At 37.5% G+C, this 24,494-nt stretch overlaps 1 protein-coding gene across 1 annotated transcript; it reads left to right on the top strand.

Moving 5' to 3' along the window:
• Positions 1-6,624: 6,624 nt before the first annotated feature.
• Positions 6,625-10,712, top strand: LOC143565320 (cell division protein FtsY homolog, chloroplastic-like). Its single transcript, XM_077052318.1, has 11 exons — positions 6,625-6,951; positions 8,185-8,289; positions 8,372-8,445; positions 8,542-8,600; positions 9,371-9,408; positions 9,557-9,677; positions 9,763-9,831; positions 9,910-9,992; positions 10,274-10,342; positions 10,407-10,469; positions 10,574-10,712. The coding sequence occupies exons 1-11, from the start codon at positions 6,625-6,627 to the stop codon at positions 10,685-10,687; spliced, it is 1,122 nt and encodes a 373-aa protein (XP_076908433.1). The 3' UTR covers positions 10,688-10,712.
• The last annotated feature ends 13,782 nt before the right edge of the window (positions 10,713-24,494 follow it).

Raw genomic sequence — 24,494 nt, 5'->3', positions numbered from 1 at the left:
ATCAAGTGAAGATGCTTCATTTGATAAGTGTGAGTCTTGTTTACTTGGGAAGATGACCGAGGACCCCTTTAGTGGAACAAATGAAGGAGCAAAAGACTTATTGGGCATCATGCATTCGGATGTATGTGGTCCTTTTAAGACAATGACAAGGAATGATGAAAGATACTTCATTACTTATATCGATGATTATAGTCGTTATGGGTATGTGTACCTGTTAAGCCACAAAGATGAAGCCTTTGAAATGTTCAAAGTCTTCCAAAATGAAGTACAAAATCAACTCGATAAAACCATCAAAGTACTTCATTCGGGTAGAGGAGGTGAATACCTAAGTGATGCTTTCCGAGATCATCTTAGGAGTTGTGGGATCATCTCACAACTTACTCCACCCGGAACACCACAACATAATGGTGGGTCCGAAAGGAGGAATCGAACTCTATTGGATATGGTTCGATCTATGATGGCTAGAAGCACACTGCCTCTATCATTTTGGGGTTTCGCTTTGCTCTCCGTGGCCTGTATTCTAAATATGGCCCCAACCAAGAAAGTGGACAAACACTTTATGAAATATGGAATGGAAGGGTTCCATCATTATCATATTTAAAGGTATGGGGTTGTGAGGCTTATGTCAAGAACAACACCCAAAACAAACTTGAAATTCAATCCACTAAGTGTATCTCAATGTCCAAGCTCAAAGTATGAGCAAGAGAAAATGAATTGAATCTCATACGCATTGGCTATTGGATCAATCATGTATGCAATGGTATGCACTAGACCGGATGTATCATGCGCTTTAAGCATGACAAGTAGATTCCAACATAATCCGGAAAGTAGCCATTGGATGGCGGTTAAGAGTATATTGAAATACCTTAAAAGGACTAAGGATATGTTTCTAATATACAGTTCGGGTGAGGAGGAACTCGTTGTAAAGGGTTACATGGATGCGAGTTTCCAAACCGACCGAGATGATTCTAGATCACAATCGGGATATGTTTTCGTTATGAATGGTGGGGCAATCTCTTGGAAGAGCTCAAAGCAAGACGTGGTAGCGTTATCCACCACGGAATCGGAATACATCGCCGCCTCATTGGCAGCTCAAGAAGCTGCGTGGATTAGAAAATTCATTGCCAACCTAGGGGTAGTCCGTACCATTCAGGACCCTCTAGAGATCTTTTGTGACAACGAAGGTGCGATTGCTCAGATCAAGGAACCTCGTGCACATCAAAAGACGAGGCACATTGAGCTGAGGTTCAACTACATAAGGGATGAAGTTGAAAAGGGAAAGATATGTATTCGCAAAGTTCACACCGATCAAAACATTGCGGATCCACTCACGAAGCTCCTTGAAAGGCCAAAGCATGAGGATGATACTTGTGCCTTAGGACTTCGATATTCTAGTGATTGGATATGATCGAATTTTGTATTTGGATATTGAAACAATTGTTATTTGACTCATTCATATGATTATGGTTTATGATTATGACATTTTGAGTTATGTTCCATTTAGCATGTTTAAATCCGTGAATAAGTTACTTATTCTAAATGTCCGTAGTCGCTCATATTTGTGGGAACAAATATGAAGGTAAGACTATTATGAACTTGGATTGGTGGATATTCATGGGATATGAATGTAGAGCAAGGGTTGCTGCCAAGGTTCATAGATATTTATGGGTTATAAATATTGGACCGACCCGCTCTCAAATGTTACCACATGGAATTCTTGTGATTGATCATAAGTAAATTTGAGTAAAGGCGAATATCATAGTATCCTCCGACCTGAGATACATATTGGGTATTGATATTCACCAAGTATTATACTTTGACTTAGTTCTTCGCTGCTCTGAAACATGACAGTACATAAGGCTGAGATCAGGTCTGGTACAAGGTGATTGTGAGAGACGTATGTAGTCAAGAGGGGATTTGTCCCTCTTATTCGTTGAGAGTGAGATGTCTAAGGCCTGAAAGTTAAATCAACAGAGAATGATCACTCTGTGTCTCTGGATTTGACATGACATCTGTGGCAAAGGGATAAATGATAGATGTACCTAAATCATTTCAAGTGAGGGACTTGAAGGGGATGATGTTATTGAATGGCACTTTGTCATGCGTATTAGGGGTAGTAAACCGTAGTTAGGCGGTATTTGCTACTTGCATCAATCTTCTATGTATCTTGTGCAAGTGGAAGATTGTTGGACTCAGTATGCCCAAGACGCATATAATAATTGATGTGGCTAGTATGCCATGATCCAAGTCGGGTCATACCCAATAACAAGCTAGAAAAACACCAATAATATTTGTTTATATATAATATGATCATAACAAATGAATATTAACACTTGAGTTATTTGGAAAGGGGTTCCTAAATAAAATGTACTTGTGAAATAAATAAATCATATGGATGATTTATGCTTTAAGAAAGAGCATTCCGTATTGTTGTTTAAAAGGGGTAAGTAACAATATGTTGAGCCTGTTACCTATAATGTGTCATTGTGTATGACACAATACAAGTTATGTTACACAATGGTATATTTGGAAACATTGCAAATAATAAAAACAAGAAAGGAAAGAAAAGGGCCCCCCTCTCTCACCTTGTCTTATTTTATTATTATAACAAGTTTAGTGGGTGCATGCAAGAGATGTGATTTGATGCCTTGGGTGGTGCCTTTCATAACTCACCTAACTCTCTTTCTCTCACACAATAGAATATTACACACAAGACACAAAACTCTCTCAACTCTTCCTCACTTCTCTCTTGGATTCGGCCAAGATCAAAGGTAAGGAAGAGGAGTTTTCAAGTGAAAATCCTAGCTAGAAGTGGTGTATTGTCGGAGGCTTGGGATATGCAAGCTTGAGGACCTTCCGTTTGAAGTTCTTGCCATTCCATCATCTCCTTCTTCACCCGGATTTATTCTCTTGAAAGGTAGTCTTACATGCATGAACTTTTAGTGTCATGCATGTGTTTGATAGTATGTATTTCGTATTTGGATCCGGGCTTGGGTTTTGCATGTGTAAAATAGGTTTTATACATATGAAATTAACAAGATTCAAAAACTAATTTCCGCTGCGTTTTTCATAAAATTGGGATTTTATGACTTTGATAATCTTGTTAAAACCCAACATAAATATGATATTTTAGAATAGAATAAATTGTCTATTAATAGTTACATAACATACTGTAAGGCCCCGTTCTCGGTAACCCTACTTTGGTGTTGGATTTACTCATAAACACAATTCGAAAATCAGAGTTAATTAAAACTTTCGCGGAATAATTTAAAACTTCATACATCACATTACAAAACATTCATTCTTGTCTTAACATACAAATTGTGATTAATTAAAAACAATCTTGACACTTCTTCGTAGATGTCAATCTCTTCCGTCCATGCCACGTGTCCCTCCTCAAGCCAGCTGCCTCAATCTATTTGCCTGCATGCATACTAAAAGTCAGCTACGCTGAGTGAGTTCTAGTTAATTATTTAACATACAATACATTCATACCCTTACTCATACGCATCCGAAGATACGTATTCATACCTTATTTACTCTTACTTCTTTCATAAAAACTTTATATACATGCACACGCGCTTACATACTTTCTTTCATAAGGCATTGTAATTTACCATAGGCTATTCTATCTCTACCATCACATATATTATTAGGGTCTGGTCCCTTCTGTCTCAGATATTATTAGGGTCTGGTCCCTTCTGTCTCAGATATTATCAGGGTCTGGTCCTTTCTGTCTCAGATATTATCAGGGTCTGGTCCCTTCTGTCTCAGATATTATTAGGGTCTGGTCCCTTTGTCTCCAATAACCATACCTATCACGTCACTCGATCATACATTCATTTTTATTCATGCATACTTTACATATCTTCTGGTCATGCATATACGTATATGTACATATTCATTCGTATAAACATTCCATAATAATAATCAATACTTAGTCATACATATAACATACACATATCATACACTTACCACTTAAGTTAAGTGTATTAACAACTACCACAAAGTAGTATGCACACAGCCCCAAAAACATAACGGATAAAGGGGCTAGAAACTCACCTGAAGTCGGTTTCTCTCGCCGTTAATAGTAATGCCCTTCTTTAGCTGTGCACGGCTAACTGTATAACGCATTACGAGTGTCAATTATCCATTACTACTACTTCTTATATCTAAGTCAATGACACCCTCAACTAACGGGGGTCCGGGGGCAGCGCCCCTGGTAGCGGGGTCTAGGGGCGGCAGCCCCTAGCAAGGTCCAAGGGGCAGATCCCCTGGCTGGGGTTGAGCTGCCAGGTCAGCTCGGAAAAATTTTATTTTCATTAACAGGTCCTTTATCAAAAACGCATCAGAAAATGAATCGGGTCACGTTCTACAACATTTTAAAATTTCGCATGAGAGAATTTCGCTTCGCATGCTTTTTTGCTTCGCATGGAACTGTTTCGCTTCGCATGGAAGCGTTTCGCTTCGCATGAAACTGTTTCGCTTCGCAGGAAACTGTTTCGCTTCGCAGGAAACTGTTTCGCTTCGCATGGAAGCGTTTCGCTTCGCATGGTCATGCGATGCGAAATTATTGATTTCGCTTCGCATGGCTGTGCGATGCGAAATTCTTGCCTTTCGTCGTTTTTACTATTTTAAAGCCATCTTTCGACACATTCTGACCCCATGCATCTGATCCTGAACCCATATCCCTTATAATCCAACGCCACCTTCTCATCTTAAAGTGCACCCAAGAGGTTATAACTTACCAAGTTTATATTTTTCTTACATTTTACAACCCGATCTATCATTATATCTGTTTGCATGATGATTCTAACCATAAAACTTAACCATTTAAACCGAAACCCACCTTTTACTTTGGGTTCAAGTTCAGATATGGACAATACGTAGATCTGGACGTGATTCTTGTTGCTTGACGATGTTAAACACGAGATTCCACCCTTCTTTGGCTTGGATTTTAAATCCGAGTGCTAGAGAGAAAGTATGTGTGTGTTTCTTGAGTGTGTGTATGTGTGTTCAGATGAGAAAGGAAAAGAAAAGGAATAAGTGGTTGGGTTTATATAGAGGGGGTTTCATGGGTCCCACCACCCATTCCCAATTCCTACTTCCCAAACACTTAACACAAGACTACTTTAACGACACACAACTATTAACAAAACTTTCTGTTATTTATTTAACAAAAGTTGGATGTTACACATACTCGGCTAAATAATTTGTAGTTGTACCCCGAGAACATTCGTTTAAGATTATATAATGTTACATTTTATAATAGTCTATACACAATAATCAATTAATGATTAAGTAAACAAGAAAACATTTAACCAAAACATACTGATATACATCTGGTCCACATACATAAAAATAAAAGCGCACCCCAAACATTTGGCAAAAGTTTTCTATACGGTGGTATAGCCCTATACGACCGTATAGGTTTTATGGTGTGTCAGCTAGCAATACGAGCCATTTAACACATATATGTCTCGTATACGCCTATATGGTCGTATAGGTTGAAAAAAGCTATTTTTTTGTCTCCCTTGTCAGTCATGCGTAGCCTATACTGCCGTATAGGCCTATACGAGCCGTATAGACATATGGGGGTAATGTATGAGGATCATATCTCTATACAAAAGTACAGTAGCAACGACCCTCACATGATTCAACCTCGCCGACCACCGCAACTTGATTCTGTGTCGCCGACCACCCCATATTTGATATCTCCGACGATCTACCACTAGCCACACTCATGTTACTTGGTTTCATCATAACATCGTGGTTCATATAGGGCAATTTTGCACCAGATCTGGTTTAAATCACGTATAAAACCATATGATTTGTAACATGAATTATTTGGGCAAAATGAAACACGATTTGAGCACAAATCCATGGCGAACTTTGATTCAGGAGGCTGAAATTGATATCATGTCCGAGAGTTTTTACTAGTTGCCAGAGCAGCAGTGAGCGGTGGTGCTGCGGCTGTACACGGTGGGGTGTGAGGCGTGTGTTTGTTGAAGGAATCGTTAAGGTTGTATTGTGGAGATCTTGAAATTGTGAAGTGAGATTTAGGTTTACGGTTTGTGATTTAGGATTACGTGTTGTCGGAAAATCAAATTAAAACGGGGAAGGGATGGTGGCGGTTTCAGGCGGCAGCGGTGGTTGGAGTTGCAGGATCCGGTGGTGGATTTAGGCGGAGCTGGGTTTAGAAGAGACGAAGAAAAGAAGATGAATCCGATGGTGGGTCCCATGTTATTTGTTACTATATTTTATTAGTTTTATGGTTATTTTTATATTTTTTGAAATAACTATATAAAAAGACAAGCCTACCTTTCATTTAACGTTAAACAGTTAACGAAATTCACGATTTGGACGTAATTGACAAGAAGTAGGAAACCTCGATGGGCCAGTTGCACAAAACAAACTATTTGAACGAAAATCGTATAATCGATCAAACCTCATAGACGATTTTACAGTTTACTCGAAGAAGAAATATTAAAAATGTTTACTTTTAATATATGTTCTTAGAATGGTTATAAGTTATATTAAAAAGTATTACTTAATTTATAAAAGATAATGTTTTAAGCTTCATCACCAAGCGTCTCCTCCGATCCTTCCATTCCCAACAAGCAAATGACATATTCAGTAGTCTGTCATAGCATGTTCTCAACACCATCACAAAACCACCACTTGAGTTCCACCACTTTGTTCACCCACCTGACTCCACCACCACTCCTCCTCCGCCTCCACTCACCAACCTTGAGATGCTCGGCTGCGGGTTCCGAAACCGGGTTCTTCACGAAACTGGGACGGCTAATCAAGGAGAAGGCGAAGAAAGACGTGGAGAAGATATTCTCTGGTGGGTTTTCCAAAACCAGGGATAATTTGGCTGTAATTGATGAGCTGCTTCTTTACTGGAACTTATCCGACACCGATCGGGTTCTTGATCAAATCGAAGAGGTAATTCCGGAGATAACCTGTATACTTTATACTCTAAACGACCCGACCCCGCTCCCGAGCCAAGGCCGATTAGTTTTATTAAATATAGAGAAAATTAGTTTCAGGGCGGAGACACAACGAGTCTCTGAAAATTTTTTTTAACTGGTGTTACTTAACTTTCAAGTAAACTTCCATTTTACTGAAATCACAGGACTCAAGTTGTTTATTTCTGAAACCATAGGGACTCAAATTGTTAGTTTTTGAAATCATATAGACTCAACAGTTCAAAAGTTTTTTCAGGGACTCATTGTGTCTCCGCCCTAAAACCACATGGACGCAAACAGAAATTTTCTCTTTAATATATGTGTAAACTAGCGATTAGTCTGCCCTAAAACCACGCAAACATTAATTTTCTCCATGTTATTTTCAGTTTTATATATAAACATCATGTAATTTTCAGTTTTATATACACTCGCACACATTTTGGCTAGAATCTCAATGGAAACCGCAATTTTGGCTGCCGGATAACCTCGCTAAAAAACGTGAACTAAGTCCGATTAATCCCGCTTTTGGCCCGATTTGACCATTGACCGATTAACTGGCCAACTAGCCCACAATTAATCAGTGGGGTGGGGACTGGGGATTAATCGGCGTTGTAGTTGGGATTTTTACAACTATGTATAACATATTCCAAAATTTAATACGCATAAAGTATAAATTTTGTACTTATTAATTTTGTACTTTGTATTTATCAATGGGTATAAAATATAAAAGTTGTTTTTCAAAAAATAAACGAGCCAAGCTCGAGCTCAGTATTTCAGCTTCTGAAAACAAATGGGTTCGAACCGGATTGGCTCAGTTAGGGATAGGCAATTTTTTGGTACCGATACGGGTATTCGTTTTTCATGTTTTCGAATTCTGTACTATTTTGTTTTGGTATTTTGAAGTATTTGCAATATTGAACTGATAGAATCGGTACGGTGGTATTCGGTTTAGATTGTCTAGGGTCCAAATGATCAGATTGAACGTTGCAACAAAAAAAATATTTATTGAAATAAATGTAAAAGTACATAAAAAATCCCTAACTTTAATCAGCTGATTATCTATTATCTAAGATACTTTGATGGAATAGTTAAGTCTGTTCCATATTCGCAAATTTGTTTCAGATCTTAACTACAAAAACACCAACTGCTTACAAACAAATGTGAATCTTGTTTTGTGCTAAAAAAAGAAAGTATTTTTCTATGTTTTTAGGCATTATTAGTGTCGGATTTTGGCCCAAAGATCACAATAAAGATTGTAGAAAGCTTGCGGGATGATATATATGCTGGAAAGCTCAAATCAGGAACTGAAATAAAGGCAAGTGTTGTGAATGTATATATGCAGTTTAGAGTGTAGGGTCCATGAATTTTCAACCGTTTCTTATTGGTATATTTTGTAGGATGCTTTGAAGAAGAGCGTATTGGATATTTTGACGAACAAAGGTGCCAAAACCGAGCTTAAACTTGGATTCAGGTTTGTGAAATGCATGGTCTTAAAACTCTTACTTGTCTTTATGTTTATATGTTTTTAGTTTGTTAATGAATTTTATTATGAATGATGTTTTTATAGGAAGCCCGCGGTGATCATGATTGTTGGTGTTAATGGAGGCGGAAAAACTACATCACTTGGTATGCATGATGTTAATGAATTTTACATTTATATTTTATGTTAAAACATAGATTTTGTAGAATTTTCCTGCAGCTGGAAACCAAATTATATTTGTGATTAAATTTCATTTTGGATAAACTAGATTTTGAATTCTGTTAGTTGGTTCAAATACCTAAATTCAAACCGAACACCTGAAGTTGATGCCTGTTTAGAAATTCAGTTAGGAAAATTATTTCAACATAATGTGAGTTCCTCAACGAAAATGAATGGCATTTTTGAATATATTTTTATTTTTATAATAAAATGTTATGATATATACTGATTTTTTTTATATTTAACGTGAAATTGAAAACATTGATCCGTAACCAAAAAACCAAACTAAAAAAATGGACAATTTGGTTTTACATGTTCGTAAGAACCGACTTTTCAGTTTGGTTTTGGTTTTGCTTTTAGATGTAAGAACCGAGTATATGGATCTTCATATTTAGTTTTGAACACTAAGTAATTTATGAGAACTCGATAAATAGTGTAACCCAAATATTTTATTCCAAATTTATAATAACAAATTTATCATTAATTAACAAAATGCTTTATGACCAATTTTATTATTCTGGGCCAATTTTTTCTTTTCTCGGCCTACAAATTTCAAGCATAAATGGGAAAGTTGATAAATTACCAAAGCCTAACTGTTTTCAAAAACTGAAAAACTCAAAAACTCAAAACTTAATTTTCGGTTTGAGCACAAACCCGACCCATGCACACCCCTGAGTATCTGGTGTTTTATTCGCAGGGAAACTCGCTTATCGGTTGAAGAGTGAGGGAGCTAAGGTGAGTTCATGATTTGTTAATACTTTTATGTCTTCGCATACTTGAAGTGTGAATTCTTGAAAACATTATTTGTGTGATCAATGTACTATACAGTGAAATATTTTTGATTACTCTACTAATGAAACTATTTTTTCAAATTATGTGTAAGATATTATTGGCGGCTGGTGATACATTTAGGGCAGCTGCGAGTGACCAACTGGAAATTTGGGCCGAAAGAACCGGCTGCGAGATCGTTTCAGCTGAAAAAGAGAAGGCAAAAGCATCAGCAGGTAGACAATTAAACAAAATATAGTTAATTTTATTTTGTGGCAGTTACTATTACTAACATGTGATCTTGAAGTGCTTTTTGATTAGTTCTATCACAAGCGGTTAAGAAAGGGAAAGAACAGGGTTTTGATATCGTGTTATGTGACACCTCTGGACGTAAGACATGAACGAGTTAACAAAATTACTTACATCGACTTTCATTGACCATTTTTTTTGTTATTTTATGTCATATAGGTTTACATACTAATTATAGCTTGATGGAAGAATTGATTTCATGCAAAAAGGCCATTGCGAAAATTGTTAATGGCGCCCCTAACGTATGGTGCTATGGCTCTTTTTATAATATCGCAACATTTGATCACATAACTTTACTATGTCTAAAATACCCTTCATTTAATTAGCACACGCGAAAAGAATATGATATGATTTGAGCATACATGTTAAAAGTTTTAGAATCCCAAATTCGGGTTTCTCTGTAGTATTCACCAAACTAAATAAACAGTATAGGGATATAAAATATTTACAATAAAGACCCTATTTTATGCTATAATATTACACAAGGTTTTGTATTCAACTGTTACTTCACACAATCTTACAGGAAATTTTACTCGTTTTGGATGGAACAACGGGTTTGAATATGCTCCCACAAGCTAGGGAATTCAATGAGGTAAAGCCTTTAAATTTATTCTTTTACACTATATTTTAAAAGAAAGTTTGTTAATATATGGCAGGTTGTGGGAATAACTGGTTTTATTTTGACAAAACTCGATGGCTCTGCAAGAGGCGGTTGTGTGGTATGTGACTGCTTTCTTCCCCATTTAGGATTCATGTATAATTTTGATATTTATAAATTTTGTTAGATTTAATCATATGTTTTGATAACGAGTTTTGTTTGTAGGTTAGTGTGGTTGATGAGCTCGGGATTCCAGTGAAGTTTGTAGGTGTCGGGGAAGGGGTGGAAGATCTCCAACCGTTTGAGGCGGAGGCTTTTGTTAATGCTATTTTCTCATGAGCAAAAATAATATTAAGATAGTTTTAGTCCATTTTGTCTTGCAAATCAATGTGTTGGCACAAGAAGTCAAGCGTATGCTTGAGATAGGCGCAAGAAACACGAAGATGATTGTGCGAGATAAGGTGGTTGTGATTAGAATTGGCTTAGGAGTTAATGAGTTTGTCTACAATAAAGTTGTTTATGCGAACATAATTTCGGAACATTATTCGTTTGAGATGCACAAAAGTTTTGCCATTTACTTGTTTGTTCTCCATCATCATGATCATTCGAGACTTTTCTTTGATGATTGATATATAGAGCTTCTAACCATTGTTGGCTATATTTGACATTTATGTGTGTGTGCTAGAGACCTGCTAATCAGTCGGATTTGGAATGGACTGGTTGATACTCGTGATCTCCTTCATGATTCAACTAAATGGATGCTAATTAGATCGAGCAAACGGATGTATATGCTTTTCTAACTTACTAGCAAAGAGCCCGTGCTTCGCGGCAGGGTTTTATGAGGAGTTGAAGATGGCGGTTTTGTTAGCTGGTACATCCATAGGACCAGTCGGATTATTCAAACCCAACTTAGGAACTGGATAAGTTACAAATATTTATTTGTTATTTAGTATAGAAATTAATATTGATGAACCGTTAAATAATACCATAACTTTATTTATAGTAAAACTAATTGAAAGTAACATTACTCATGTGCTGTAACGAAATACATCAAATGCATTACATGTATTACATGTTCGGATAATTCTTTGAATAGCAAGTGTAATTTATTAAGGAGAGAATTCTACGACTGGTCCCTGTGGTTTGAACCAAATTTTATGCAGCGTCCCTAATGTTTTTAACTTGCATGCATAGTCCCTAACCACCAACTTTGGTTTCATTGTTGGTCTAAAAAGATAATCCAACTAACTTTTGTTGTTAAATGCTGCATGTGAAGGGGGTAGTTTGGTCCATCATACCATAAGCATCCACCAAACAATTAAAAAAAAGGGTACCAACTGTCACATCCGAACTCTCAATCGTGTCCATTAGTTAAGAACGTGTTCGTGTTCATTCGTTAATAGTATAAATGAATGGTTCTCGAACGTAAACGAGCATAACTATCATAGACGAACAAACATAGTTGGAAAAAAAACCGACTAAAAGTAAAAATGAACATCAATTTATTGGGCCAAAAAAGTAAATAAATATATTAATCAACGTAACCTAACGAACTTAAACAAATGCAAAGTAACGGACATAAATGAAATGTAAACGAATCATCAAAATAAACAAACGAACAAGACATGTGTTCATGCTCGATCATTTAACCAAATGAGCTATAAGTTTTGCTCATGTTCATTTAAACATTTATTACATAAACAAACTTCCCGTTCACGAGCGATTCACTAAACATTCGGTTCATTTACAGGCCTAGGCCAATTAAAGATAGAACATAACATGGATCAACGAACTTATAAGTAAACCGGTTACGTTTTTGCTTTCCCGTATACATCAATAAGAGTATTATAAGTAACCGTATTGGGCTTAATCCCCAGTGATGCCATTCAGAAAGCAAAGATTGCACCTTTTCAAATTCATGAAAATGAAGACATGATTTTATGAGGATTGAATATGTGTATACATCAGGGTGACAGTTAGGGGTTTCCCTAATTTCTTCATGTATTGGAAATGCTTTTCTAAATAGACCACTTCGATTGTAAGCAGAAAAAAGAGCAGTGAAGGATTCTTGGTTCACGGTATAACCTTCATCAATTATATCTTGAAATAAGGAATGTGCTTTATCATGTTGCTATTAGCTTCACATATATTGCAGGATAAGGCTTGTACCAAGTCTGGTCATGCAGTAATTCAAAAACCTGTAAACAACAAGTAAATACATTAAATTATAAAACATTTAATAACTATAAGAATTGTTATGGGTGAGCAATAACCGAAAAAAAAAGAAAAGAAAAAACCCAACCGATATTAATTGAAAATCAGTCACGGTTATTTTTGTGTACCCTCGGTTAACCGAACTAACCAAAACCAAATCATTCACATTTAAAATTCATTACATGTTCGGATAATTTTTTGAATAGTAAGTGTAATTTATTAAGAGTGTAAGTTTCTCATTAAACCAAAATACAACAATCACCATTAGTTGACTTGGTCACCGGTTCGATCCTTGCCACTTGGTCCTTAACATGGATTAAAAGTTTCTTTAAAAACCTACTTTAAGGATCCATTTTATTAGTCCCACATCGCATTTCAACATAAAATTTGAGGATTGGGTTCAGTTGTTTATTTGATACCATGAATCCACTCTAGTTTTCTCTATAAATGCCAAAATAACTGCAAACCCACGAATTGGGTTCAATCAGTGATCCAAAATCAGGTTTGATTAGATTAAAAATCTGCCGGTTTCTATAAAAGCGGGTCATATAGTGAAAACTGGACCGTCAACACTACCAAAATGTGATGACCCAAAACTACAATATGGCAACAAAAGTGGAACCAGCACTACCAAAATGTGTTGACCCAAAACTAAAATATGGCAACTATACAAGGGTATTTTAGACACTTTGAGGTAGCTAATAACAAATTATCTTTTGATAAGATATGTGTAAAACTCAATGAAGCAAAGCATACAAAATATTATACATAAAAGCAATATCTAGATACAATAAAGCTTATTTAAAGTTTTTTCATGTTGGGAATTTTGTTTAAAGAACGTTACTAGGAGTGCAAGGTTAAGTAACATGATTTATGGAGTGGATAACTATAAACAATTAAATGTGCTCAGATTTAATTGTTAGTATAATTATCATGTCATATTATTTAGCAATACTAGTTGTAGTCTAAACGTGATAGCTTAGGCTATAAATACCCGTGCTGTGGGGTTTAAAAAAATCTGAACAATTGAGTTTTGTGAAGTTTCTCAATAACAAACGTGTCTGAGTTTGTGTTCGATACCTGGTACCAATTCCATTAATTGGTATCAGAGCGTTCGAAATACCAAATACCTGGGAACCGGCATGAAGGTCAGACCTGTGCACTTGAAGGTCGGAGTGACCTGCGACGTGAGGGAACTCCCACCGGCGTTCAAAACACCATGTGTGTTCACCGGCGTTCGTTTCTGTTTGGATAATCAGATCCAAAATCTGACGTAGGGAACGTCGCTATCAGAGAGCATCAATTGAACCGTGAGGCTATCAGTTGTGGGCTTGTGTTAATCTCTCACAAATTCCATTAACTGGAAGCAGAAGTGTGGTGGTGGCCATAAGACTCACGAGAAGTAGGGATGAGATCGGGACCGTACCAGTACCGACCGTTCCCGGTCCCGAAAATCACCAATTTTTGGTACCGGTACCGAAATCTTCCGTTCGATACCGGTATCGGGACGGTACCGGTACCAAAGGTAAAAAAATCGGGAAATACCGGTACCGGTCCCGGTCCCGATACCGAAACTCAAAACTTTGGTACCGATTTGGTACCGACGGTACCAAATCGGTACCGATTTCAGTACCGGTAACGATACCAGTACCGAATTTTCCCATCCCTAACGAGAAGTACCAGAAGTTACTATTTTGCTTTTGAGGATTTGCTTCCAATTATTAATTATTAATTGGTTAATAAGAAAAAAAGAGAATTAGGTGTGTTTTTTTTTAAACCGGAAGGTGTGTTTGGTTTAGATTCGGAGCCGGGTTTAATCTTGTAGGCTGGAAAAATTGAACCAGTTACACCAACGGATTTTTCAAATCTTATAGCTGTAGAAACAAGATGAGTGACGCGAACCAAGAGACGACCTCCGGATCGTTTCAGTGTCCGCGTTTGACAAAAACGAACTATATGAGTTGGAGTATGCATATGGAGGATATTTTTGGGATTCATGGAGTTTGGGATGTAATTGACCCGGGCTCTAATAACGCAAAGAAAAATAACATCACAAAGGCACTTCTGTTTCAGTCGATTTCTGAGGAACAGATACTTCAAATCGGTAATTTTAATAGCAAAAGAGATGTGGGATGCCATAAAGTCAGGAAATATGGGCGCGGAACGTGTGAAAGATGCTAGACTTCATACGTTAATACGTGAATTTGACAGTTTGATGATGAAAGAAACCGAAAAAATTGACGAATATGCCTCGAGAATAACCGTGATATCTTCTAAAGTAGTCACACTTGGACAACCGTATAAAGAAAGGAAGCTAGTTCATAAATTCTTCACAAGCCTGCCGAGCCGGTTTATCCAAGTTGTAGCATCTCTCGAGCTAGTGTTAGACCTTAAAACAGTCGGTTTTGAGGATGTTGTCGGGAGGTTGAAGACTTATGAGGAGTGTATCAAAGGACATGTGCTGCGTTCTGAAGAAGGTAAACTTTTGTTTAATAATTCTGAATCCTCTTCGAGTTCAAGTCAGGTTTCACGTGAATTGAGTAGGGGTTGCGGGAAAGGTTCGAACCGAGGACGTGGTAGTGGACATGGTGGTGGACGTGGCAACCAGAACTGTGGTTCATAAGGAGGGTCCAATGAAGGGGATAAACGAAAGGTTAAAAAGGATTACTCGGAAGTTCAATGCTTTCGTTGTGATGAATCTGGTCACTTCGTCACGAGGTGTCCGGAACGAAGGAAAGATAAACAAGCATATTTGGTTGACACAAAAGAAAAGGACCCGTCTCTCTATATGGTGCAGTGTGTTCAAGAAAAAGTGTACTTGAATGAACAAAAGGTTAGACCAAAAGATTATGAGAGTGGTTCGGACGAACAAGACTTGTGGTATTTGGATAACGAGGCGAGCAACCATATGACGGTAATGTATCTTTTTTCTCTGAATTAAATAAGCGTGTTGGTGGCAAAGTTAAATTTGGAGATGGGTCTTATGTTGATATTTGCGGGAAAGGGTCGATATTGCTAGTCGGTAAAACGGGGGAGCAACAATTATTGACTGACATTTATTGTATTCATAGTTTACAAAGTAATATTATTAGTCTTGGGCAAACAACAGAAAGTGGTTGTGATATTCGTATGAAAGACGATTATTTGTTGATGATGATGATCAAGGAAAATTGTTGATGCGGGTTACTCGATCCAAGAATCGTCTTTATACGATTAAATTAAAGACGGGGAAACCCGTGTGTTTACAAGTCCGGATTGATAATGAGAATTGGCTTTGGCACGCGAGACTAGGACACCTAAATTTCGAGTCTATGAAACAAATGTTGAAAAAGAATGTGGTTTTTGGAATGCCAAAAGTTGATCAAGAAAATCAAATTTGTGACTCGTGCTTTGTCGGGAGGCAAACGATGAAAATGTTTCCGAAGTCGGCGACTTTCAGAGCAACTCGAGTCTTGGAACTAATCCATGGAGACTTATGCAGGCCCATTACTCTTAGTACCGTAGCCGGAAATAGGTATGTGTTTGTCTTGATAGATGATTTTTCACGTTTCATGTGGACTTTTTTGTTGAAGGAAAAAAGTGAAGCGTTTGATACCTTCAAGCGATTTAAAGTCATGGTGTTGAGTCGGAAATTCACTAAGAAAGATTGGAATCTTCTTAACCTCCTCTGGGAATCAGCTAAGTATGGACTACGAGCAAGCTTGTACAATCGAGCATGGTTTACTACCTCGATCAAGGTCTTCATAACCATTTATGGTTAATTCTTCTAAGTGTTAAGGCTTCGAGCAAGCTACACTTCAACGAGCAAGAGTGTTCTTCTATTGAGTATGGATTGCCAATCGAGCAAATAACTTGATCATTCAAGTTTTAACCAAGTGAACCGAGCACAGGATGTTCTAGCACATGGTGACAAGCATGGATGCAATAAGAAGATGTCATATGTTCAAAGTATAGACTTCGAGCATGGTTCAGTCCCCCGAGCAAGATTTACATCCAAGCATGCTAAGATTGCTGAATAAGTCTCAAGACAGGATTGAAGGCATCAAGAAGAATGGGCTTGCTCGATGGACTAGTTTGAGCAAAGCATGGATTGGTCAAGAAGAATGAAGCTTGCTGGAGAAGAATATCTTCACTGAAGATATTCTAATAAAGTATGCTCGAAGACACTCATCGAGCATACCTAGCTTAGTGAGTCTGCTCGAGCAAGATACACATCTTGCTCGAAGACTCTTACACTTGTATTTGTATTTGTCTTTCATTATGTAATTAGTAGGGATTCTAGAAGGAATGTCATGGTCTATAAATAGGGTACTAGGTTTCCATTTTAGGAGAGAATACTGGCAAGCACTGAATACGAGAAACATTCCATCAAATATTCTTTGTCTCTCATACAGCCGCCGCCGCCTTCTCGAAACCCTAGACATTCCATTTACTATTTCGTTGAATGATGTATTTAATACAGTAAATCTTTGTCTTTGAATCTGCTCTCACTGATTATTATTTTTTGTTTCGTTTATCTTTGAATCACACCTTCGTCCCCATCCATCGAATATCTTTATTCCGCCGGGATATTCGATAGGCCTTTGGGTTTTGGATCTGTGTGCTCTTGTCGACCTACCTAAGGTTGCACCAGATCCCAGGTCCTGACAAGTGGTATCAGAGCTATTGGTAGCTCGCTGAAGGCCACGGGACTGAAGGCTAGTGATAAAGCTTGAAGCTTAGCAAGGTTTTCGTTTGTTAAATCTCAGATCTGAACAAGATGGATGATCAAGAGGTCTCAACCAACAAGATTCCAAGACTTTTAGGTCAAGAAAACTTCATCAAGTGGAAGGTGCTATTTAAAGTAGCTGTGAACTACAATGACCCCGAACTTTGGACTTCTATTAGAGAAGGATAGTATGTTTCATCCACCGCAGAAAACAATAATTCAACAATAGAGCTCAAAATGAAGAAAAGGGATGATAAAGCATTATCTATGCTAAAACTTGGTCTTTCTTGGGAAATATTGACCGGTGTCAACCATCACAAGACCGCTAAGGAGATGTATGATGCTGTGATTGATATGTTTGAGGGAAATACAAAGCTGAGAGACATTAAGAAAGACAGACTAAAGCAGCAACTTGACCGCTTAAGTTCAAGGAAGGGAAACGACTGAAGTCAGTATTGCAGAGGTTCATGAACATAGTAAATGAAATCAGAACAACTGATTTAGTGATTTATGACTTCGAATTGAACAAGAAACTGCTATCTTCACTGTTTGGAGAGTGGTATACAGCAAGCAAATTTATCAAGGAAAAAGCAAGTTTTCCCCGCTTCAAACTCGATGATGTGATAGCATTCTGAAGGCTGCTGAACATGAAATGATTGAAAATCATATGATAAGAGAAGAGAAACCTAGTTTCCCAATGACAAATGCTCTCATTATACCTATAAGAAATCTCTCTCTTAAGTCTAACCAACAGCCTATTGTTGAAGAGCCTTCTGAATCCAGTTATGTGTGTGGAGGGCAATCAAGGTTCAATGTTCAGTTAATTGAAGATGATACTTCCTCCACAGCTAGTGGACATCCTCCCTATGTTCAAAACAACTTAGGACAGGGAACTGACTATCATGCCCTATTCTCAATGTTCACTGATTCCTACAATGCATTTGTGGCAAAAAATCTCATTCACACAAGTGTAGTGTAGGAAGATTTAGAACAGATTGATGCTGATGACCTGGAGGACATGAATTTGAAATGGCAAGCTGCAATGTTAGCAGTCAGAAGCAAGAGGTTGTATAACCGAACTGGGAGATCATCGTTTTCTAGGCCAAATGATCGAATAGGATTTGATAAGTCAAAGGCAATATGTTACAACTATCAACAACCAGGACATTTTGCCAGAGAAAGCAATCAGCCCAAGCAGTTTGGGAATCAAGTCAATCAAAATCAGTTCTATCAAAATCAACACTAGAATTACCAGGGATCTCAACAAAGGAATCAAATGGTCAATCAAAATCCTTACCAAAACCAGAATAGACCCCAGCAACAACAGATCCAAGCTCAAAGAAACAATCAATTGCAGATTCAGAACAACCAAAATAGAGGAAATGCCAATACAGTCAATAAGGCAAGAGACAAGGGTAATGTTGCAGTCACAAGGGGAACACGGGATGGAGAATTTGACTGGAGTAACCATGCCGCTGAAATGGAAAAGGCAAATGTTGCTTTTATGGCAAAGGTGCAAGAACAAGGAGAATCATCTAGCTCTAAGGTACATTCTGAACTTTCTATTTCTGATCTTCTGTTAACCATTGATGATTTAAATCAAGAGATTGGAAAGTGGAAGTCAGAGTGTGGAAGAAAAGAAGCCATTATGAATGCCTTTGAGTCAAGTGAAAGCACTTATGAGAACCAGATCAAGAGTCTAGAAGAAGACTGTATGAAAGCTTACATGACTCAATCCAGAATGAGTGTTGAAATTGATGGTTTAAAAAGGATGTATTCTGAAGAAAAACTCAAGAATGCAGAATTGTTGATACAAATGGACTTTCTGAAGAACTTGGTGTCAACTGGGAACATTGTTGGGTATGTGGATAAAATGACTGAAGAAGAAAAATACAAGAAGGTACCACCACCTTTTTGTGGCAAATATCCACTGAAAGTAGATAAGGAGAGCAGAAATGAATATCTGAAGCAATTCAAGAATGTCTTTGAGGACAGACCTGAGTTTATGAAACAGTATGAAAATGTAACTGTTAGCAAAGATGGAGAGTTTGTCATGGAATAGAAGGAGAAGTAAGATGAAAAGGAGGTAAAGAAGAGATGGAGTGAGTACTCTAGTGAAGGAAGTACATGCAGCTGCAATAGCAACAAAACATCAAAAGACAAACAAAAGAAGAAGGGATCAAGCAAAAGGGATGATGGAAGAATTCCTAAGCTGCCAAAGATAACTCCCAAGATGAAGAAAAATTTTGAAAATATGAGGAGAGAACATGAAGTGTTTGACATCTGTGACAGATCTGAGATCAAGAAAAGAACTGACGTACCAAGGAAATCTTCATATGATCAAACCCATCCTCCAATCTATCCAGTATTTTCAAATCATGAACTATTGATTTTGGGGATGTGGATTATGTGCCTATGCGAAGATCTTCTACAGAACAAGAAGGAAGCTCTTCAAGAACTCCATCTAAATTGAAGAAAATTGTGTTTGTTAAGGAAAAGTATCCTCAAGTGCTTGATGTGAATAGTCCAATCAGATGGATTTCAGCAATTCTTTGTGCCCAAAGACTTCATTAGGATTTGACTTTCCCAAGCCAAGTGACAGAATCAAGGACAAGAAACTGCTTGACTACATGGGAAGTTATGCTAAGGTTTGGTGCAAGAAATGTGATGCTTATGGACATCACACTGATTCCTGTTGGTTTTAGGAAGAAGAATTTGTAGTTCCAGACATGGTGAGTGGTTTTGACATGAAGGGATACAAAGAAATGTATGAAAGGTATCTAAATGGAAATAGGAACTCTCCCGATGGAGAGAACAATAGATTGACATTGGAGAGGAAATTGAAATCTGTGTTGAAGATCAATGACAATCCAAAGGTAGCACAGAAGACTGTTAAGAATAAAAGGCCAAATGAAAAAGAAAAACCAAAGCTGAGACCTAGTGTTCTTAATGGTGATGAGAAATTCTTGCTAAAACAAGTATTTGAACCAAGAGGTTATCAACGGAAGTCAAAGCAAGAGTTGAATGAATGGAAAGACAAGGTGCTTGATCAAATTGAAAATAGTATCAAGACACCAGTTGTGACAGACTCGGATTCGGATGAAGAATATGAAGTAGTCTATGAAGATCCACTTCCACTTCCACTTACAACTCCTGATGAAACTTCTTTTGACTATGATTTACAAACTGACGCAGTTTGTGACTCAGAATCTAACTGATTCTCTTGTGTGTTTGTGCAGGAACAGTCCATGAATTGCAATGATATATGGTATATAGACAGTGGTTATTCCAGGCACATAACCTGTGACAGAGCAGCACTTGTGAATTATGAAAGAAAATATGAAGGACCAGTTGCTTTGGGAGTGATGAGAATAGAGGAAAGATTGTAGGAAAAGGCACTCTCACCAATGGCAAAGTAACCTTTGAGAATGTGATGCATGTTGAAGGACTACAATATAACTCGCTAAGCATTTCTCAAGTCTGTGACAAAGGTTACAAGGTTGCCTTCAATGATGAACATTGCCTAATTCTCAAGCCCGAATTTGTCATTCCACCTGAAATGATCATGATGATGGCTCCAAGAAATGGCAACATCTATGAGCTGAGAATGAATACTGCAATATCAAGAGATGGTTCATGTTTTGTTTCCAAAGCCACTGAGAATGAAACAAAACTGTGGCATAGGAAGATGTGTCATGTCAATCTGAAAAATATGAACAAGTTGGTTGACGAGTGACTCGTAGGGAAGCTGTTAAGCGAGTTAAAAGATATAAATGTATTTGCTTAACCAACTTAATTTCATGGAATTAGTTGACTGTGGTTACTCATATATTTTCAGGTAGGAGGAGGTGGAGGATGAAATTACGAGAACATGGGCGAAAATGGCAAAGAAAACGGAGTTGAAACGAGAAAGATATGAAGAAAACAAGAAATTGAGGAAGAGCTCCACCGTGGTCCACGGTGTTGACCGTGGGCCACGGTCAAACAGGCACCAAACTAAGCAGAATACACTGTACCGTGGCATTCCAGGCACCGTAACTGGACCGTGGTCCACGGTGTAGACCGTGGCCCACGGTCCGACACGTGACTGCTGAGCTTAGGCAACTTTTTAGGCCGTTTTTGGGTGTCTTTTCACATACCTTTCACTTGAAGACGGCCAAAGGGTGATTTTTGAAGACAAGAACACTATTTTGGGTGATTGTACTCATTTGTTTATTTTGGGAATTGCTATAAACAGGATAATTGATGCAACAATGGTCTCTCAAGCCATGAGTGGCTAGTTTCTATGGTATTCCTCTTTGGATATAAGGTTAATCGCAAAACACTTTTGTTTATTGTTCTTGAACTTGGATTGATTATCTAAATGTTATGTTAGCATAGTCATGATGTTTGTGTGATTGTTTGTAGCTTGTCTTTATCGTTTATATCTAGTTTTGAACCATGTGTTCTTGGTGTTGTTGACAATCGAGATTTAGTGGAAGAAATTAGGGATAATCGTATTGATTGATTGTTGAGTAACAACCTTGCATTCTAGGAATCCGAGTACTTAGTTCTTGATTAATCACAAACAATTGCATGTGCACAAAACCGAGATATTATGGTTTATCCGTTGAATGTTAACAAGAGTGTTGAGTAATAACCCGAACTCCGATAGGAATGCTTGTTTAATTAATCGTTTACAACTTTCGTTTAGTTTATTTTAGTTCACAAAAATCAAATCAAAACCAACTTGGAAATTACTTTGTGTCATTTACATTTATATTAGTTTAATCATTAAGCTACTTATTAACACATTTTCCACAAACTCTTCGTGTTCGATACCCACTTACCGCTATCTATTTAGTTGTATTTGGTTTATATTTGAGTGAGTCTTCGACCTCACGTCATTGGTGAAAGGTGTACATGTTGTGGGTATTCCTACAAGAGAATTTAAATTGGAAGAAAAATGTCATGTCTCAAGGGAAAACAACACAAATCCTCTCATAAAAGCATACTGATTAACACTATTGATGAAGTATTGGAGCTACTTCAAATGGATCTCTTTGGTCCTGTAAGTGTTCCAAGCATTGATAAGAAGAGATTTTGTTTAGTAATCACTGATGACTATTCAAGATTTACATGGGCGTTCTTCATGGGAAGTAAGGATGAAACTCCAGAGCTAATCAAGACTTATGTGTTGAAGATGGAGAATCAACTTGATAAAAGAGTGAAGGTGATCAGAAGTGACAATGGGACAGAATTCAAGAATGGACTTATGGAAGAATTCTGCACTTCTAAAGGGATCTTTCAACAATATAGTGCTCCTAGAACTCTTGAACAGAATGGTGTTGCAGAAAGGAGAAACAGAAGGACCATGATAGTTGATGCAAATTTGTCAGTTACCTTCTGGGCAGAAGCTATTAACATTGCTTGCTATGTGCAAAACAGGGTTCTGTTGAACAAGACTCAAAACAAAACTCCATTTGAGATACTCTTCAAAAGAAACCTTATGTGAAGTTATTGAAGCCTTTTGGATGTAGATGCTCACTGCTGAACACAAAGGACTATCTAAACAAATTCCAATCAAAATCTTTGGAATGCTTCTTTTTGGGCTATTCATCTCATTCAAAGGCTTACAGAGTCTATGTCAAGGAGCATATGGTGGTGATTGAATCTTCAGACATCATCTTCAATGAGAATCACTTCAATAATGTGGAAGGATCCAAATGGCTATTTGATTTGGAGAAAATGATCAAATCATTTAAAATCTACAATGAAGACATGGATGACAGCATGTATAGAACAAGCATTGAAGAGAAAGGAAAACAAAAGTAAATTGATATGGACAAGCTGTCGTCTTCAGTTGCTCCTGAACAAACTAGATTCACTTTTGAAAGAAGCATTCTAGGAGCTAATGAAGTAGAGATAAATGGTGAAGAAGCTGCAGTTGAAGTATCAAATGAAGGACCAAGTGACATGGAGAGTGAGCCAATGCAGAGCCAGCCACAAGCTTAACCTGAAGAGACAGTTGGAGCTGAAGACAGGTTTCAGTGTCTATTTGATTCTCTTCACATAGGAACAAATGAAGAATCATCTGCATATAACCAAACTCAATTAACTGATGAAAGTGAAGAGATACCTGAAACTAAAGCTACTGATATGAACAAGACAAATCTTGAATCAGAAGTTCCAGTACAACAAGTTGTTCAGCCTTCATCTGTTGAAAGAAATCATCCTTCAGAGAACATCATTGGGGACTTGCATGAAAGAGTGACAAGAACTTCTTCTGAAAGGGCAAACATATATCTTTATGCCTGCTTCCTATCCCAATTTGAGCCAAAGAACATAAATCAAGCTTTGAAAGACAACAGCTGGGTGAAAGCTATGCAGGAAGAGTTGGCTCAGTTTAGAGACTTACATGTCTAGGATTTGGTGGACAAACCTAGAGGAAAATATGCAATTGGAACCAAATGGGTTTCAGAAACAAGTAGGATGAAAGAGGGATTGTTATTAAGAACAAAGCAGGACTGGTAGCTCTAGGGTGCTTACAAGAGGAAGGAGTAGACTTTGAAGAAGTCTTTGCTCCAGTTGCAAGACTAGAAGCAATCAGAATCTTTCTAGCATATGCAGCATCCATGAATATAAAAGTCTATCAATTGGATGTGAAGTCTGCATTCCTGAACGGAAAGATAGATGAAGAAGTGTATGTGACAAACCTTCTGGATTTTAAGATCCAATCCATCCCAACAAGGTGTACAAGCTAAGCAAAGCATTGTATGGACTACATTAAGCTCCTAGAGATTTGTATGATGAGCTGTCAAATCACCTGCTAGACAATGGATTCTGCCGAGGAGCTATAGACAAGACTCTGTTTTATAAGAAATGGAAGAAAGATCTACTGCTCATACAAGTGTATGTTGATGACATCATTTTTGGGTCTACAAATGAACAGATGTGTAAAGACTTTGAACAAGTGATAAAGTCAAAATACAAGATGAGCTCTATGGGAAATGAATTTCTTCCTTGGACTTCAAGTGCAGCAGAAGGTAGATGGCATCTTCATAAATCAAGCAAAATATGTTCAAGACATTCTTAACAAGTTCAAGTGTCAGGATTACAAGACAGTGTCCACACCAATGGACACACATGAGAAAATGGTACCTGATGAAAAGGGGGAGCCAGTGGACCAGCATGAGTATCGGGCCAAGATAGGATCATTGATGTATCTAACAACATCTAGGCCAG

Source organism: Bidens hawaiensis, unplaced genomic scaffold (genome assembly GCF_021521415.1).
Source record: "Bidens hawaiensis isolate Kalapana, Puna unplaced genomic scaffold, B.hawaiensis_p1.1 tig00022317_1, whole genome shotgun sequence".
Taxonomy (NCBI): domain Eukaryota; kingdom Viridiplantae; phylum Streptophyta; class Magnoliopsida; order Asterales; family Asteraceae; genus Bidens; species Bidens hawaiensis.
Note: the sequence above shows the minus strand (reverse complement) of the source record. Positions and strands in the feature narration are given on the sequence as shown.